The following is a 15959-nucleotide window of genomic DNA, read 5'->3' as shown; positions in this document are numbered from 1 at the left end:
TTGGTTTTGAGGTGGGGTCTTGAGGTTGTCCAGGCTGGTCTCGAACTCATTATACTCTACAACTCACTCAATGTTTATGGTTATTTTATCAAAACACTGCACGGAGGCCTGGCAGTAATGACGAATGAGGTAGATCTTCACGGAGTTTGTGTTCTAGAGAAGTGGAAATAAGTAGATCAGCCAATAAATGTAAGTTCAGTTTGTGAGGTCTTCCCCCCCCCAAAAAAAAAGCCCACTGGAAAAACAGACAAACAAAAGTATTTAGAACAACACAAATGCAAACAAGTTAGCCTTCTGTGACAAATGGATGCTTTAGATAGGGTAGACAAAGAGCATACAGAAGGTGAAAGTTGTCGTACCGAGAGAGGGGCCAGCCACTGTTCATGACCGGGGAAGACAAAGCCCTGATGCAGGGAGAGAGACTGAAAGGACAGGCTTGCAGGGCTGGGAGCCAGCGCTAAACAGATGGGCAGGAGCCGCCAGTGGAGGGGGCAGGGGGTGCGGGCTATAGTTTAGTAAGGAGAGCGTGTCTTATTTTGATGGAAAGTCACTAGAGCTGTTTGGGGCTTATTGAACGGGAGCTCACTATGTTTTCCAAACTAGCCTTGATCCTCCTGCCTCAGCCTCCTGAGTGCTTAGATTACAGGCTTGTGCTACCACATACCACTGGAGTTTTGTTTTGTTTTGTTTTGTTTTCTCTCCGAGACAGAGTTTCTCTGTGTAGCCTTGGCTGTCCTGGACTCACTTTGTAGACCAGGCTGGCCTCGAACTCACAGCGATCCGCCTGCCTCTGCCTCCCGAGTGCTGGGATTAAAGGTGTGCGCCACCACACCCGGCCACCACTGGAGGTTTTAATGAGGACATCCACTTCTGTAAAGATTCCTGTGGCTACTCTTGAAGAATAAATCCTAGGAATGACCGTAGGGAGACAGTGGATTGAGCAGGTTTGGGCCCAGGGAAGTAGCTAGGAGACTTGAGAAACAACCAATCTGATGACTGGCCTTGAAGATGCTGACTCACACTAACCCCAGTTAGAAGGTTTAGCCAGATGCCGCCTGATTCATTTTAAAGAGGTGGCACAGCTGCCCAGCCAAGTGGGTACTGCCTCTGGGGTAGCTGAGGAGACATTTATTTCCCCGCAGATGGAAAGCTTAGAGCGTGTGCAGGATGCTTTGTGGTCCTGGAATGTCGCAGAGGCCCAGCTGCTGACATCCTGCTGAGCCAGCCCTAGCCCAGGCCACGCAGGCAGGGCCTCTCTCTCCAGACAGCAGTGGCATGGGCAAGCGCCGTTAGCATTTACATTCTAGCTGACCTTTCTCTCTCCTAATCCTGTGCATGTGCCCCTCATATGTTGGTGTCACCAGGCTGGCCCCGCTGGCCGGCCTTTGTCTTGTGGAGCCTTTTCTTTCTGCCTCTCTTCTGGGCAGACATGGCGGTTCTGAGTGCTCGCTGCTGTGCCGTGGGGGGGGGGGGAGGCTGTGAATGGTGGGAAGTCTTTAGCCCGGGGGCCCGGCTACACTGGCGCCCCATGGGGGCAGTCCTGTCCTTCTGCGTTAGTCCCTGATACGTCTGACTCTTACAAAGCTGCACGACCCTAGTTGCTGCTCTTCTTCCTGGTCAGCCAGTCCCTCCTGCCAGGCCTGGAGTTTCTTCTGCATGTGTCTTGAGGTGTCACAGCATCCGGGACTGGCTCTTTTAAAGGCCACGTGATGACTCAGACCCTCCTTGACTCCTTCTCTCTACACGTTTCAACTCCACTTCCACCCCCTACCCAGAAGCCATTGGGCTCCAAGACCACAGTCTGGACCAGCAGGTCCCCAGACTCTTGCACAAGGCTAAGACACACTCCGGAGGATCTAAATTCCTTCCAGGTGTCTCCTGGGGTCACACCATCCTCTCACTGCAGTGAGCTCCATGGAAAGAGGCAGGAACTTCCCACAAGGGTCCCTCAACTGTGCCCAGTCTGGCCTGGCCACCCAGCAGCTCTCCCAGTCTGTGCCATCCTCAGCTTGAGCAAGAGCCATGTCCACGTGACGTGGCCTGCTGTGTCAGAAGCCACAGCCCAGTTCTTGGCTCCCTTTCTGTGGCCTAGTGAGAGACAATGCTGTTATCCTTGGGCTTGTCGAAGAAAGAGTCCCATTGCAAATGTTTAAAAATGTTTTTATTTTTAATTAATAATAGTTAAAAATAGGCTTAAGCGGGACTTACTGACCTTTTCATCCTGTTATTTGCAGTGATGGGCATCCGAAAAATTATTATTTTTTTAACCTCTAGGCTGTATGTGTGTAGATTTATTTATTTGTTTATTCATCCGAGGCCAGATCTTGTTATGCACACACTATGTAATGCAGGCTGGCCTCACACTCATAGCAATCCTCCTGCCACAGCCTCCTGAGTGCTAGGATTACAGGCATGAGCTTTCATACCTAGCTAACCTCAGATTTTAAGGTAATCATGTAAAGATCTGGGTCCTGGTGTGGCAGCAGGTGTGGTGGCACCTGGGAGGCAGAGGCAGGTTGGTCACTGTGAAGTCAGGGCCAGCCTAGTCTACATAGCAAGTTTTGGACTAACCAGATGTAGAAGGAGATTGGGGTGGGGGGGGGAGGGGGGGTAGCAGTTAGAGAAGGAGAAGGAAAGAAGAAAGGGAAATCTGAGCATGGGGAGAGAAAAGGAGGATGGGCCTCATTACCAGACCACATAGGCCTGGTGACAAGTCCTTGAAGTCCCAGCTGCTTGGGGGAATGAGGGAAGAAGATCCCCTGAGGCCAGGTGTTTGACGTGAGCCTGGTCTTGAACAAGCTGCAGTTAAAAAGAGAGAAACTGTTACTCTGTCCGTCATTCAGAGATAGCATAGCTGGCACGTGGCTGAAATGTCCCTCGTAGGTGCCATTTGACTTTCCAGCGTGTTATATCCTGACCAGCCCCCCATAAGCTGAAAACAAGCCCATGCTTTCTTATTCCCGTTTGACTGATGGTATTAATAAAGACAACCAGGGCTTCTCAACGAGACACAGTGGCAGACCGGAAGTAGAAGTGCGTCACACGGTGGTGATGTGTGTTCTCCGGCATATTTGTTTTAAGAATTAGCAACTACCAGGGAACCCAGGGGGTGAGAGTAAACCAGCCTGATCTGGCGTGGAGATCGCCGTAGTCCTTAGGAAGAAAATAATAGTCGTGAAAAGCATTGTCCTGAAATTTAAAAACCTCTAGAAACGGTGTACTGAGTTTTCAAATATAAAAGCCTCTGTATTTTAATAAGTTTATTTGTACAATATGCCGGCGAGGTAATTTTAAGTCTCGAAACACATCCACCGAAGGAAATATAATTGCTGCTCGTAGACGATTAAGTGAGGCTGACATCATGACCGGGACAAGAACAAATGGCTGATGTCTCTGGGGAAGGTGGCCCGGGAGCAGGGTGTCTCAGGGAAGTCACAGGGGCCTTTTTAGTTTTCTTCTTTTTGGAGGCCCAAGATATTCCACCAATCCCTGCCCTTTCATTCTTATTACGTCACTGCATTACATATGACCACAGCAGTTCCAGTTTCCAGTAGATGTGACCTTTGACCCTGGGAGGAGTAACACAGTGAACAAGCACAGTGGTCAACGAGCCAAGGAGAAAAGCCAACAGCAAATCAGTCCAGGTGATGCCTGCCAAAGACGTGCAGGAAAGGAATGTTCCAGAGGGCTGTAAAAATGTGCAGGTATTTTTGGTGGGGAGGTGGCTGGGAAAGGCTTCATGGAAGATGGAGCAGTTAAGCCACATATTCAGGAAAAGACGCGGACCAGACAGAACGCTTGAGGGAGTCGGGCTGCACCGCGCAGGTCGTGAACCTCCACGTGTGTTTAGGAGCAGTGCACTTCCTTCCCTGTTTACCTTGTCGGGAGTGTTATGTAAGGAGGGAGTTGAAGATTCCTAAGGAGTGCTGGGACGACCGTGATGAGAAAGAGCAGATGAAGGAGTTTGAAATTTTAATGCAAGAAATGATGGGCTGTCAGGTTTAAGCTGGGAGGCGGGGGGTGGCCCCGGCAACAGCGCCCCTAGGCGAGCTAACTAAAGTGTATTCTTGCACTGAAGCTGCCCTGAGGACTGGCATTTCTGCTTTTTAAATGGGGGCTGCGGAGGGTGGTGGGTGGGGTGGTCCTCAGCATTTGTTTACCTAGCTGTTTATATGTTTTTAATTTTTTATTAGCCTATAACAAATTTACATAAGGACAGGTTTTCTTATTTATCATTGTCTTAAGGATCTGTGTGTTTTCTAAGATGGGGTCATAAGTATGGATCAGCGAAGATCTGTGTGTTTACTAAGACGGGGTCATAAGTATGGATCAGCGATACCGCGCTCTTTTGTTAATGCTGCCTATGATTTTTGCATCCCACTTCACTTACTCTGAGAGGACACGCCAACATCTATGTGTCCAGCCCCCCCAGCCATGGCCTCAGTCAACTCACTTCCTTGGTGTCCAGCCCGGGTCTGCGCTCTTTCTCCTTTGAGAAGGTGACGTTGGGCTTTTTGCTGGAGATAGGTTGAGTGCAGGGGAGAGAGAAGATGGGCCGGCTCTTCAGATCCGGAGAGCTAGGTAACCACTGGGAGGAGAGAGGCCTGAAGAGCTGAGGGACACTGTTTGAGGAAGTGACTGCCACTCAGGTCTTACCTGCGGCAGGAATGGAGTGGTTGTTTCTCAGAAAGTGTCCAGCTCTCGCCAGTCTGTGGCTACTAGAGGCTCTGCAGGAAATTTGGGCTACTCATGGAAGACTGGTTTCCTAGCTATTTCCAGGAAGAGTCAGGTAGGGGGAAGTTCCAGGACTCTGGGTAGGAGCCAAACAGAGGACACAGGAGGGGGGGGGGTGATGTACAAGGTGCCTGACACTAGGGTCATGTGGATTCTGCGTGTCACAGCCGAAAGTGTCTACATAAGTTTTTGGATTTTATTTTATTTTGTTTTGTTTTGTGTTTTGAGATAGGATCTCTCTGTGTAGCCCTGGCTAGCCTTGAACTTACAGAGATCTGCCTGCCTCTGCCCCCCTCCTTCCCACCCGAGTGCTGGGATAAAGGCGTGTGCCACCACCGCCCAGCCAGTTTCTGGATTTGTAGACACTTATTTTATTATTTATGTTTATTTGCCATGTGGGTGTGTTGGCGATAATAGAGGCCCTAAGAGGAAGTCAGACATCCCTCCCCAGCCCACAGCCGGAGTTTCAGGCAGGTCTGAGATACCTGATATGGGTCCTGGGAACTGAACTTGGGTCCTTCAGAAGAACGGCAGGTACTCTTAAGCACTGAGCTCTCTTTCTCTCTAGACCCAGCCTTTGAATTTTTTTTTTTTTTAAGATTTATTTATTATGCATATAGTATTCTGCCTGCATGTTCACCGGCAAGCCAGAAGAGGGCACCAGATCTCATTATAGATGGTTGTGAGCCACCATGTGGTTGCTGGGAATTGAACTCAGGACCTCTGGAAGAGCAGTCAGTGCTCTTAACCTCTGAGCCATCTCTCCAGCCCCAGCCTTTGAATTTTTTAAAACACAAAATGACTTGCTGATTGACCCTACCCTGACATGAGGACTGGATATCCTCAGCAGACAGGACCCAGTTTGACCCTGCCTGGCCTGGGAACTCCCCCTTCAGAGCAGCTGCCGTGCCCAGAGCTCACACGAGTGATGGTGTGTCTTTATGTACTGGCTTGAAGTTATGTCCCCATCCCCTCCCCCCCACCTCCTCCTCAAGATCCGGGTCATGGCTGGCAGAGAGCCTCTCTTGAGTGCAGTGAGGCAGTGTGGCCATCTTCCCTTCCTCCCATCTTCCCTTTCTCCTGTTTGTGCTGCCAGCTTCTGCTCATGAGCACTTCCGTGTGTGCCCTCTTCACGGCCCTGGGCTCACCTGTAGTCTGCCTTTGCTTTGGCGAGCCCCATGCCCACAGGAATGCAGAGAGGTACCACGGAGCAAAAAGGAATGGCCAGGGTGCTTTCCTAGTGTATGTGGGGCCCTGGACACTCTGTCCCCTCTGCAAATTTGAATAAGTAAATACATTTAAATGTTTTGTTTTGTTTGATGTGGTCTGACTTTGGGTTTTTGAGATAGGTCTTATTTTGTAGCCTAGGCTGGCCTCCAACTTGTGATAATCCTGCTGTAGCTTCCCAAGAGCTTGTAATAGAGGTGTAAGATACCATACCTGGCACGGATAAAGAAATGAAAGTGTGGGTCCTGGAGCGTATGGGTAGTTTAGAGTATCCAGGAGGCCTGCCTATGTGTGCTCTTTCCTGGTGGATGGCTGAGGAGAGGCTCCCGCCATGTCTTATGTAGATCTTTCTTACATACTATGATTCAGTGACTTTAGAGGAAAGGCCTAGACCAAAGAGTGATGGCTCCTGCCCAGGTCCCTTACACTGGTTGTGGTCGGGAATAGATGCTTTTGCCTTTAAAACAAAACACACTTACAAGTCAATATCCTTATTACAAACACCCAAACGTTGGATGCAATGGCATGTTCTGTAATCCTATTGCTGGGGAGGCTGGCCGGAGGATCAGGAGCCCAAGGCCTTGCCTGTTGGGTGGCTCAGTGGATAGAAGTGCTTGTGGTGCATGCCTGAAGGCCTAAGCTGGACCCCCAGAACTCATCATGGAGGAGAGAACCAAGTTCTGAAAAGCTGTCTTCTGTCTTCTACACACCTGCTGTGATGTGTGTGTGCACGCACACACACGTATGTGACACACAACAACAATAATAAAAAATTTAAAAAATTGTTTAGTCCCGGCAAGGCTAGCTAGCCTGGGCTGTATGGTGAGACTTTGTCTCAAAAACAAAAAGATCCAAGGAATCCCAAAATGTCTAGAATATAAATGAAGCTTTCTCTCTCTCTCTCTCTCTCTCTCTCTCTCTCTCTCTCTCTCTCTCTCTCTCTCTCTTTTTCCGAGACAAGGTCTCTGTGTAGCCTTGGCTGTCCTAGACTCACTTTGTAGACCAGGCTGGCCTCGATCTCACAGAGATCCACCTGCCTCTGCCTCCCGAGTGCTGGGATTAAAGGTGTGTGCCACCACACCCGGTGATGCTTTCCCTCTTATGCCCCCTCCCCCTGCCCCAATCCCTGTGGGTCGTAACTTTCCTAACATCTCGTGGCAAGTGTCCCTTATGGCCCTAACAGATGAATCAAGCATGAGCCTCACTGTTGGGGTCACTGTCTGTCTGTAGGATCTGGCTAATTCCAGCAGAGTAGCTGGACAGCAGGCCCCCGTTTTCTTAGGCATCTCATTTAATGTTTCAAAGGGGCAACTGTTACGAACAGCCTGTCCTGAGCTGGAGAGATGGCTCAGTGGTTAGGAGCACTGACTGCTCATCCAGAGGTCCTGAGTTCAAGTCCCAGCAACCACATGGTGGCTCACAACCGTCTATAATGTGATCTGATGCCCTCTTCTGGTGTGCAGGTGTACATGTAAACCACTGTATAAGTAATAAATAAGTCTTTTAAAAAAAGAATATTCCATCCAAACACTTCAAAATACACATTTAAAAAAAGAACAGCCTGTCCCTCGCTTTGTGGGTGAGTCTCAGAGAGATGAGGTGACACATTTGTGGCAGACAGCCTGAACCCTGCTACCCTGAGCATTCCGTGGGCAGCAGGGAGTGTTTTCTACTTGTGTCTACCCCATGAGACCCCATCTTGACGGTATCCTGTGAACCTGGGGCTGGTGTGTGTGTGTGTGTGTGTGTCTGTGCATCTGTGTGTATGTGTGTGTCTGTGTGTGTGTGTGTTATTGTAGCTTGGGAAGTGAAGAGAGTTGCTTAAACTCTTGCACTCAGGCCTGCAATCCAGGGCTTTCTCAGTTTGCATTCAGTGTGTCCTGTGTTAACTGAGGAGCTGTTGTGCGCCAGGTGTAGCGGGGGCGTCAGCCTGGCCAGGGCCTTGCTGGCGCCCGGTGTGGAGCGAAACGCCCTAAAGAGACCCTCATCATCTTTAGAAAGGGTCCAGATCTCAGACCTGGGCTTCTCTATGACTGGACACAGAGGGAAGGACGCCTCAGGTTTCCTCCAGGGCCGCTGACCCCTCACACTCTCGTTTTCCCTCTGCCCTTCTCCCCTTTCTTCCCTCTGGCTCTTTGTCCGGCCTCTCCATCTGTCCCTCGCCGCATGAGTGCGTGTGCAATTCCTGCCCCCTTGTTGTCACATTATCATCATCCTTCTCCCAGTCACGTGCTCTCCTTCATTCCAATGCAGGCGTGCTGGTCACCATGACAACAGAGACAGGCCCCGATTCTGAGGTGAAGAAGGCTCAGGAGGAGACTCCACAGCAGCCTGAGGCTGCCGCAGCTGTGACCACCCCAGTGACCCCTGCAGGCCACAGCCACCCAGAGACCAATTCCAATGAGAAGCATCTGCCACAGCAGGACACAAGGCCTGCTGAACAGGTGTGTACTGGGGCCTGGGACATCCCTCTTCCTGCCTCACTAATCCTCCCTCCCCTCTTCCTGCCTCAGTAGTTCTTAGGGCCCTAGAATTTCCTCAGCTGAAAAGGAAGAAGGGTTCAGATGTGTTCATGACTTGTTACATGCTGAACTCTGGGCTGGGGCGTATTTAATTTCCCTGCCCAACCCCCATCCCAAGAGGGGAGGTGTCATCTCCCCCATTTTGTGCTGAGAGGGTCTGTGGCTCAGCGCAGTCAACCTGAAGCCGCATACACAGCCAGAGGTGAGGGCGAGACCCAGAACTGATTCCGGACACGGTCCTTTCAGCGTTAGTCTCCTGCCTCCTCACTTGGGCTTGGCAAACCCAGTGAGACCCTCACAAGTCTCATCCCCTTCAGAACTGCAGGAGCCTGAAGGACTCACTGACTCACCCCACCCCCACCTCACCCCCGTTTATGCCTCCCTACCTCATAACAGGCACAGAGAGGCAAGGACTTGGCCAGACTCATGGAGGGATCCAGCTCTTCCCTCTGTTAAGATTGCCACAGCTCTCAGCCTTATGCTAGACCTGGTGACAGGAAAGATGTGAGAGACCAGACTGATGTCCTAATGAATCACACAGTGTCCTAGGGAGAGGGACAAGGCAGCTTGGTAGAAACGTCAGTGCTCTGGGCTGCTCCTGTCCATAGAGACTATCCAGGGTAGCCTGCAGGAAGACGGATCCTTTTAGCTCTCATGACAACATCACATTTCTACCTGTATATAATAACAACCACAGCCCCTGGTCACGCCGAGGGTCTTGGAAGGTGGCACTTCTTATTTTAGGGGGCGCCTTGACCTCAACTACCCAGTCCCTCCTGCTCATTTCAAGCTCGCTGACTTCCTTCCTTGCTTGGCCCCACAGAACCTAGACATGGAAGAAAAGGACTACTGTGAGGCCGATGGCCTGTCGGAGAGGACCACGCCCAGCAAGGCCCAGAAGTCGCCCCAGAAGATCGCCAAGAAGTTCAAGAGTGCCATCTGCCGAGTCACCCTGCTTGACGCCTCCGAGTACGAGTGTGAGGTGGAGGTAGGGAGCACTCAGCGCCATATGCCCTGCCCTAGGCTGGCCTGCCTCAGTGCCAGGCTAGCTTCTGTGTGTCCTGAGTCCAAGCCAAACCAGAGGAGGGCCAACTGCCATGTCCGGAGGGATGGCTTGGCCTGGTACTCCCTTGTACAGATGGTGACACCGAGGTCCAGAAAGGGCCATTACTATTGCAAACCAAATTAAGGTTCAGCATAGACTGGCACCAGAAAAGGTGTCTCAGGGTGCTTCTGCCTTCGTAAGAATGTCACCATTTGCCAGGCAGTGGTGGCGTACGCCTTTAATCCCAGCACTCAGGAGGCAGAGGCAGCTGGATCTCTCTGAGTTCTAGGCCAGCCTGGTCTACAAACTAAGTCCAGGACAGCCAGGGCTACACAGAGAGACCCTGTCTCAAAAAAAGGGGGGGGGGAGGAGGGGGCCTGGAGAGATGGCTCAGTGGTTAAGAGCACTGACTGTTCTTCCAGAGGTCCTGAGTTCAATTCCCAGCAACCACATGCTGGCTCACAACCATCTATAATGAGATCTGGTGCCCTCTTCTGGTATGCATAAAGACAGTGTGCCCATAAACATAAAATAAATAAATAAATAAATCTTAAAAAAAAAAAAAAAAGAATGTCACCATTTAAGGGCTGTTATGCAGAGCTGCCCACAAAAAGGATAGTCCCACTGTGATTCTGAGTTCCACACGATCTGCAGTGCCCCTGTTCCTGGCTCAGCCTCACATCTTTTAATGAGCATCTTTACTTTTCTTGCCCATCCCACCCCGAGTCTTAGGACTTTGGTTTTTAGCTTTTTCTCTTGATTTCTGTTAAGCAGAAATCTCTAGCCTGCTCTCAAGCAAGTCCATAGTCTAGGAAGACCCTGGCAGCACTTGTAGTAGATCCCTAGGTGAGGCGGACACTTCTAGACTCACAGAGCAGAGACAGCGGCAGGAGTGCTGAGGGCCTGCCCAGCCCTGAGGAGGCTTGGGGCTGCTCTTTGTCCGGTGGAACCTGGATCAGCTCCCAGCCCCGCCAGAGGGTCCACCAGCCTCACTGTAGCTCTTCTCTCTCCCTCAGAAGCACGGCCGGGGCCAGGTACTGTTTGACCTGGTCTGTGAGCACCTCAACCTCCTGGAGAAAGATTACTTCGGTCTGACCTTCTGCGATGCTGACAGCCAGAAGGTACCCGGCTGGGGGCTGGCTGGGACCGGTGGGTGGGGAGGTTTCTCTAGGCCCGACCACATCCTCTGGCTTCCCCCCAGACCTTCAGTAGGCAGCCTCTGCTTCTACACCAGCAGCCAGCCAGAGAGCTATGGTGTAGCTGTGTGTGTTCCCCGCCCCCCCACCCCACCCCAACCAATGCCTTCTCCTCACCCTGGCGGGGGGGCTGCCTGACTTCCTTAGCTAACTGCAGCATCTATTCTCTGTGGCCATCTCAGGGCAACACCAGCCCCTGACGCCATGTCCAAACCCCGCGGGGATTCCAGGTCTCGTTCACTCCCTAGTGCCAAGTAAATCGATCCAGGCAAGAACATCGCCCCCCTCCCCATGACAGTCTGTGGCGGCCACTTCCAGAGAGTCATCTCTCCCAACCCCTGCTCTGCCCACCCCTCCATCTTCCTTCTAAAGGACAAATCTTCGATTCTCTTCCAGAATTGGCTGGACCCCTCCAAGGAAATCAAGAAGCAGATCCGGAGTGAGTGTTGGTTTGTGGGTGGTGTGTGTGGATTGGTGGGCAGGACCTGGCTCCCGTGCTCCCATCTACTTTGGGGTGTGCTCTGGATCCCTGTACTCTTTTGCCATGCACGGCAAGTCTTCTTAGGGAAGGCGGGCCAGGAGTGGATGTTGACATTATTTTGTAGGTGACAAGCCTGAGGCCCAGAGCCTAGAAATGACAGTACAGAGCTACACAGCAACTTAGTAAAGAAACCATAAATGCATTCAGGAAATCAGCTCGGTAAAGTCATCCAGGACAGGGGGGCAGACAGATGATATAGGAACAGCTAGTCCAGGGGGATGGTGAGCAACCCTTAACTCGGGTCCAGAGAGTAGCAGCTACGTCACACAAGGTCACAGAGCCAAGCGCTGGCTGAGCCGGTCTTGAGCTCTGGCTTTCATCTTGTTCTCTTTTCAGTGCCTGGGGAGGGGGCAGATGAGCAGTTGGACAACCTGTCTTTTCTGGCCCAGAGAGGAGAAGCATGCTGGGGTGTGTGTGTTTGTGTGTGTGTGTGTGTGTGTGTGTGTGTGTGTGTGTGTGTGTGTGTGTGTGTGTGTAAGCTCAGATACTGGAGAGGGGAGGGGTGGGTAGCCTCAGCCTGCAGTAGGTGGAGGCCTAGAGGCATCTCTGTTTGGTCTCCTCAGGGTTGGACTCCCTGGTCCCCTGGCTGGGAAGCTGTAGCTAAGTATGTTGCCATGGCAGCAGGCAGCTGGCCCAGGGAAGCCAGCTGACTCTGCAGGAGGAGGCTTGAGGAGATTTTCCTGTAGGTTCCTGACAATTGGAGACAAAGAGGCAGGCACACAGGCAAAGCATACTCTGGGTCAGCAGGGTTTTAGGTCTGAATTTTAGGCTGTCTTCTAGTAGTGCCAGCTCTGCTGGGGTGCCAGGCCTGCTGGGAGGCCAGCCTTTCATGCCTTGAAAGAATTGGAACAGATACAGGCAGCCAAGTGTGCAGAGTTGAATAAAGACCAGTAGTCTGGAAAAGAGAGGCAGCCAGGCCCAAGGACCAGGCCCTAAGGTCACTTCCTGAGCAAGCCTGGAGGCCCTGCCCCCCCACCCCTCCCCCCAATCTTGACGCGTGGACTGTTGTTCATATGCCAGCTCAAACCATGGCCTTCACACCTTGTAGCCTCTGTCCTTAGGGAATGCCTCGTCTAAAGCACTGCGAGTTGGCTCAGTAGGTAAAGTGCTCATTGCCCAACCAAGAGGACCTGAGTTCAGATCCTCAGCACCGAGGTAAAGCTGGTAAGGGCAGCACACCATTCGTAACACAGGCGAGTCCTAGGGGCTTGCTGTCCAGCCAGTGTAGCCGCGTGTTGTTGCGCTCCAAGTTCATTGAGAAACTAGTCTCAGAAAAGTAGGTGAAAGTGGGTGACCAGCACTCCTGCAGTATAGGGAACACTAACTGGGCTCAGGGCATAATAAAGGAAAAATGAGGACATGAGGGCAAGAAAGAGGCATGCTGGGGTGTGGGGGTGGCTAGGGACGGATATAAGCACGATACATTGCGTGTATGTGTGAAATTGGCATGACTAAGCAGAGCTAGAGAGGTGGCTCAGTGGTTAGAAGCACTTGCTGCCCTTGCAGAGGACCTGGGCTTGGTTCCCAGCCCTCACCATCTGTAGCTCCGGTCCATGGGGGATCTGATTTCTTTTTCTGGCCACTTCAGGCACTGTATGTACATGGTGCGCCAAATACATAGACAAAACATAGGTAAAGTTAAAATAAATAAAATTAAAAAAAAATAATAAGATAGATAACATTAGAGGAAGACGCCCTACATCGGTCTCTGGCTTCCCTAGTACATGAACAAGGAGGACATCTGTGCATGTGTGTGCGTGTGTGGGTGTGTGAGTGTGCACACACACATACACACATATCCCTACACACACATGCATACACACACATACACACATATCCCTACACACACATGCATACACACACATACACACATATCCCTACACACATATACCCCTACACACACACACACACACACACACACACACATACACACACACACATACACACGCCCTTCCTCTATTAGAGCTTTGCCTCTGTTCCAGTCTCTGAAATGCCCACCTCTTCCTCCCCATCCTGTCCTCTGGGACTCAGGTGAACAGTTTTGCTTCCGTTCTCTCTCTCTCTCTCTCTCTCTCTAAAGATTTATTTATTTATTATGTATACAGTGTTCTGCCTGTGTGTACACCTGCACACCAGAAGAGGGCATCAGATCTCATTATAGATGGTCATGAGCCACCATGTGGTTGCTGGGAATTGAACTCAGGACCTTTGGAAGAGCAGGTGGTGCTCTTAACTGCTGAGCCATCTCTCCAGCCCTGCTTCCGTTCTCTTGTTGGTCACATCCCCTCACCCTTGCTGGTGGCTTCATGACATAGGTATCTCTTCCCTCAAGCCTTGTTGCCTGTCACCTCAGACATGTTGGGCAGTGTCTCTGAGGCTCTGCCCCTTCTTGGCAAGTGGACTAGCCGTTTGCGCCTCATGAGCTGGGAGTGACAGGAAAGTGACTCACATGCAGGCATCACTAGACATGGCGGCTGTTTGCTTCTGGACAGGAAGGAGTTCTAGCTCACTTCCTACTTCTTGCGTTTCATAACTGTTTGACGCTTCAGTTTCCTCACTGTGAAGTGGGGCTGTGATAGCACAGCTTTGGGATCCTGTGAGGATGAAGTGAGGCACAGATGAGGGACGCAGCAGCGCCTGCCCCAGTGCACTCAGTGTGGGTGACCCAACACTCACGCTGTGTAGGGAACATCAGCGGGGCCCTGAACAATGTTTGCTGTCGCTGCTGTTCTTCCTGAGATTGGGCCTGTGTGGAGGCCTTTTCTAATGAGTCTATGATTAAGAACCTGGGCTCTGGGGTCTAGTGACCAGAGTTTGGGAACCCGCTGTCTATTACCAATTAGCTGATTGGTCCCTAAAAATCTTTGTCTATGAAAAGGAAACAGGCTGAGAAGGTAGCTTGCTGGCACAGTACTTGTGTGGCATGCTCAAGCCCTGGGTTTGGTCCTGAGTGCTGCAACACTCACACACACACACACACACACACACACACACACGCGCGCGCGCGCGCACACACACATGCACACACACACACACATGCACACACACACACACACACACACACACACACACACACACATAAAACCACAACAAAACAAAACAGAACAGCAACAAAATTAACCAACCAACCAACCAACAAAAACCTACTCCTCTGTTTCTGAGTAGAGCTGGTCAACTTTGTCACGTGGGTCCCCATGTTCTCATTTGCTAGCCATGTTTTAATGAAGAAATTCAGTAGTACATGCGTGTGTGCACATGTGTATGTGTGTGTGTGCGCGCGCGTGCGTGTGACATGAATGGAGGCGCACATATGGAGGTCAGAGGACGTTCTCAGGAGTTTGCCCTTTGGCTGTGGGTCCCAGGCCTTGAACTCAGGGCACCAAGCTTGCACAGCGGGCACTGTTTCCTGTCGGGCCACCTCGCTGTCCTACCCAAGTCTGTTAACCTGGGACTCAGTTTCCTCATCTGCCAAATGGGAAAGGCGTTCCAGGAGAGGGAAAGCTGGGAAGGAGTGCTCACTGGCTGGTGCATCTGGGCCAGCCGCTAGGTTGGCGAGGTCTCTCTGATGTCTCCTGCCTTCTCCTCTTAGGCAGCCCCTGGAATTTTGCCTTCACAGTCAAGTTCTACCCTCCTGACCCGGCCCAGCTGACAGAAGACATCACAAGGTGAGGATTCTGGAGAGAGGGGGAGATGGGCTGGTCCTATGGAGCTGTCCGTGGGGCCCAGCGTGCTGGCCCCGGGAGACAAAGGCTGTGTGTGATAGGGACAAGCAGGTGCTTTCCCAACAAAGTAGCGAACATGAGCCAAACAGGACTCAAATGCAGAGGTCAGTGGGGGCTGATCGTAAGCTCAGAGAGAAGTGTCAGAGGGTCCCCGGGACCCACTGTGCATTTAAAAGGACGTGTTTCTAAAATGGTTGTGTGGCTGGCAGCATGGCTCGCCAGGTAAAGGGTCTTGTTGCACAAGCCTGGCACCTTTAGTTCAATCCCCAGAAGCCATGTACAGACGGAAGGAGAAAAAACAGTCCTGAAGTTGCTGTCCTCTGAGCGCTACATAATCCTAGTATCATTATCTACCCCAGTCTGTCTCTGTCTGTGTCTCTGTCTGTGTCTCTGTCTGTGTCTCTGTCTGTGTCTCTGTCCCTCCCCCCTCTCTCTTTCTCTCTCTCTCTCTCTCTCTGTTAATAAACGTTTAATAATTAAAATGGCTGCTGTCAGGCTGTGGAAAGTCACTGACCTGTAGGAATTGGGCCTGAAAGTCAAGTGAAGTTAGATATTTTAGACATTTGTGTTTGAAAAACCACACATTTTAAATCTTGACTGTGAATATAACCTTTTTATAAACCCACTGGGAACCCTTCCCCGGTCAAGTGACCCAGCACACATGAAGTCTGATGTTCTGGGTGGGACCCCACCAGTTTGTGGTGTTGAGGAAGCAAGAGAGGCTTCGGGTGTGGGAATTTGGTGTCTTCCGTGCAAGTCAGGTGTGTGGGGGTAAAAGGAGGCATGTGAACCCCGCAGAGGCTGCCTGGACTGCTGGAGTGAACATGGACCACGTAGGTTCCAGTGGCCTGCGAACTGGCAGTGGGGACAGAGCATCGTTCAGGGTTGGGGCTTGCATGGGCACATCCTGCCTCTGGCAGGCTGATCAGGTGGAAGCCCCTGTCTTTAAGTCTTGTCAGAGACATGGCCTCG

General features: G+C 51.4%; 1 protein-coding gene and 1 long non-coding RNA gene across 15 annotated transcripts in view; one reads left to right on the top strand and one right to left on the bottom strand.

Moving 5' to 3' along the window:
* Window positions 1–15959, bottom strand: part of LOC311594194 — a 522815-nt gene that overhangs the window by 273170 nt on the left and 233686 nt on the right. The gene's annotated exons all lie outside the window — the stretch shown is intronic.
* Window positions 1–15959, top strand: part of EPB41L1 (erythrocyte membrane protein band 4.1 like 1) — a 130669-nt gene that overhangs the window by 67153 nt on the left and 47557 nt on the right. For all 14 annotated transcript variants that reach the window (XM_084775644.1, XM_084775643.1, XM_084775642.1 and 11 more), the window contains 5 exons: window positions 8215–8405; window positions 9307–9471; window positions 10545–10649; window positions 11121–11163; window positions 14855–14930. In XM_084775644.1, the coding sequence (XP_084631770.1) occupies window positions 8229–8405; window positions 9307–9471; window positions 10545–10649; window positions 11121–11163; window positions 14855–14930 (566 nt within the window). In that variant the 5' untranslated portion in view covers window positions 8215–8228. Of the gene's footprint in view, window positions 1–8214; window positions 8406–9306; window positions 9472–10544; window positions 10650–11120; window positions 11164–14854; window positions 14931–15959 lie in introns of those variants that run through there.

Source organism: Acomys minous (assembly GCF_964271855.1).
Source record: "Acomys minous genome assembly, chromosome: 3".
NCBI lineage: Eukaryota > Metazoa > Chordata > Mammalia > Rodentia > Muridae > Acomys > Acomys minous.
The sequence above is the reverse complement of the archived record's forward strand: the minus strand, read 5'-3'. Positions and strand labels throughout refer to the sequence as shown.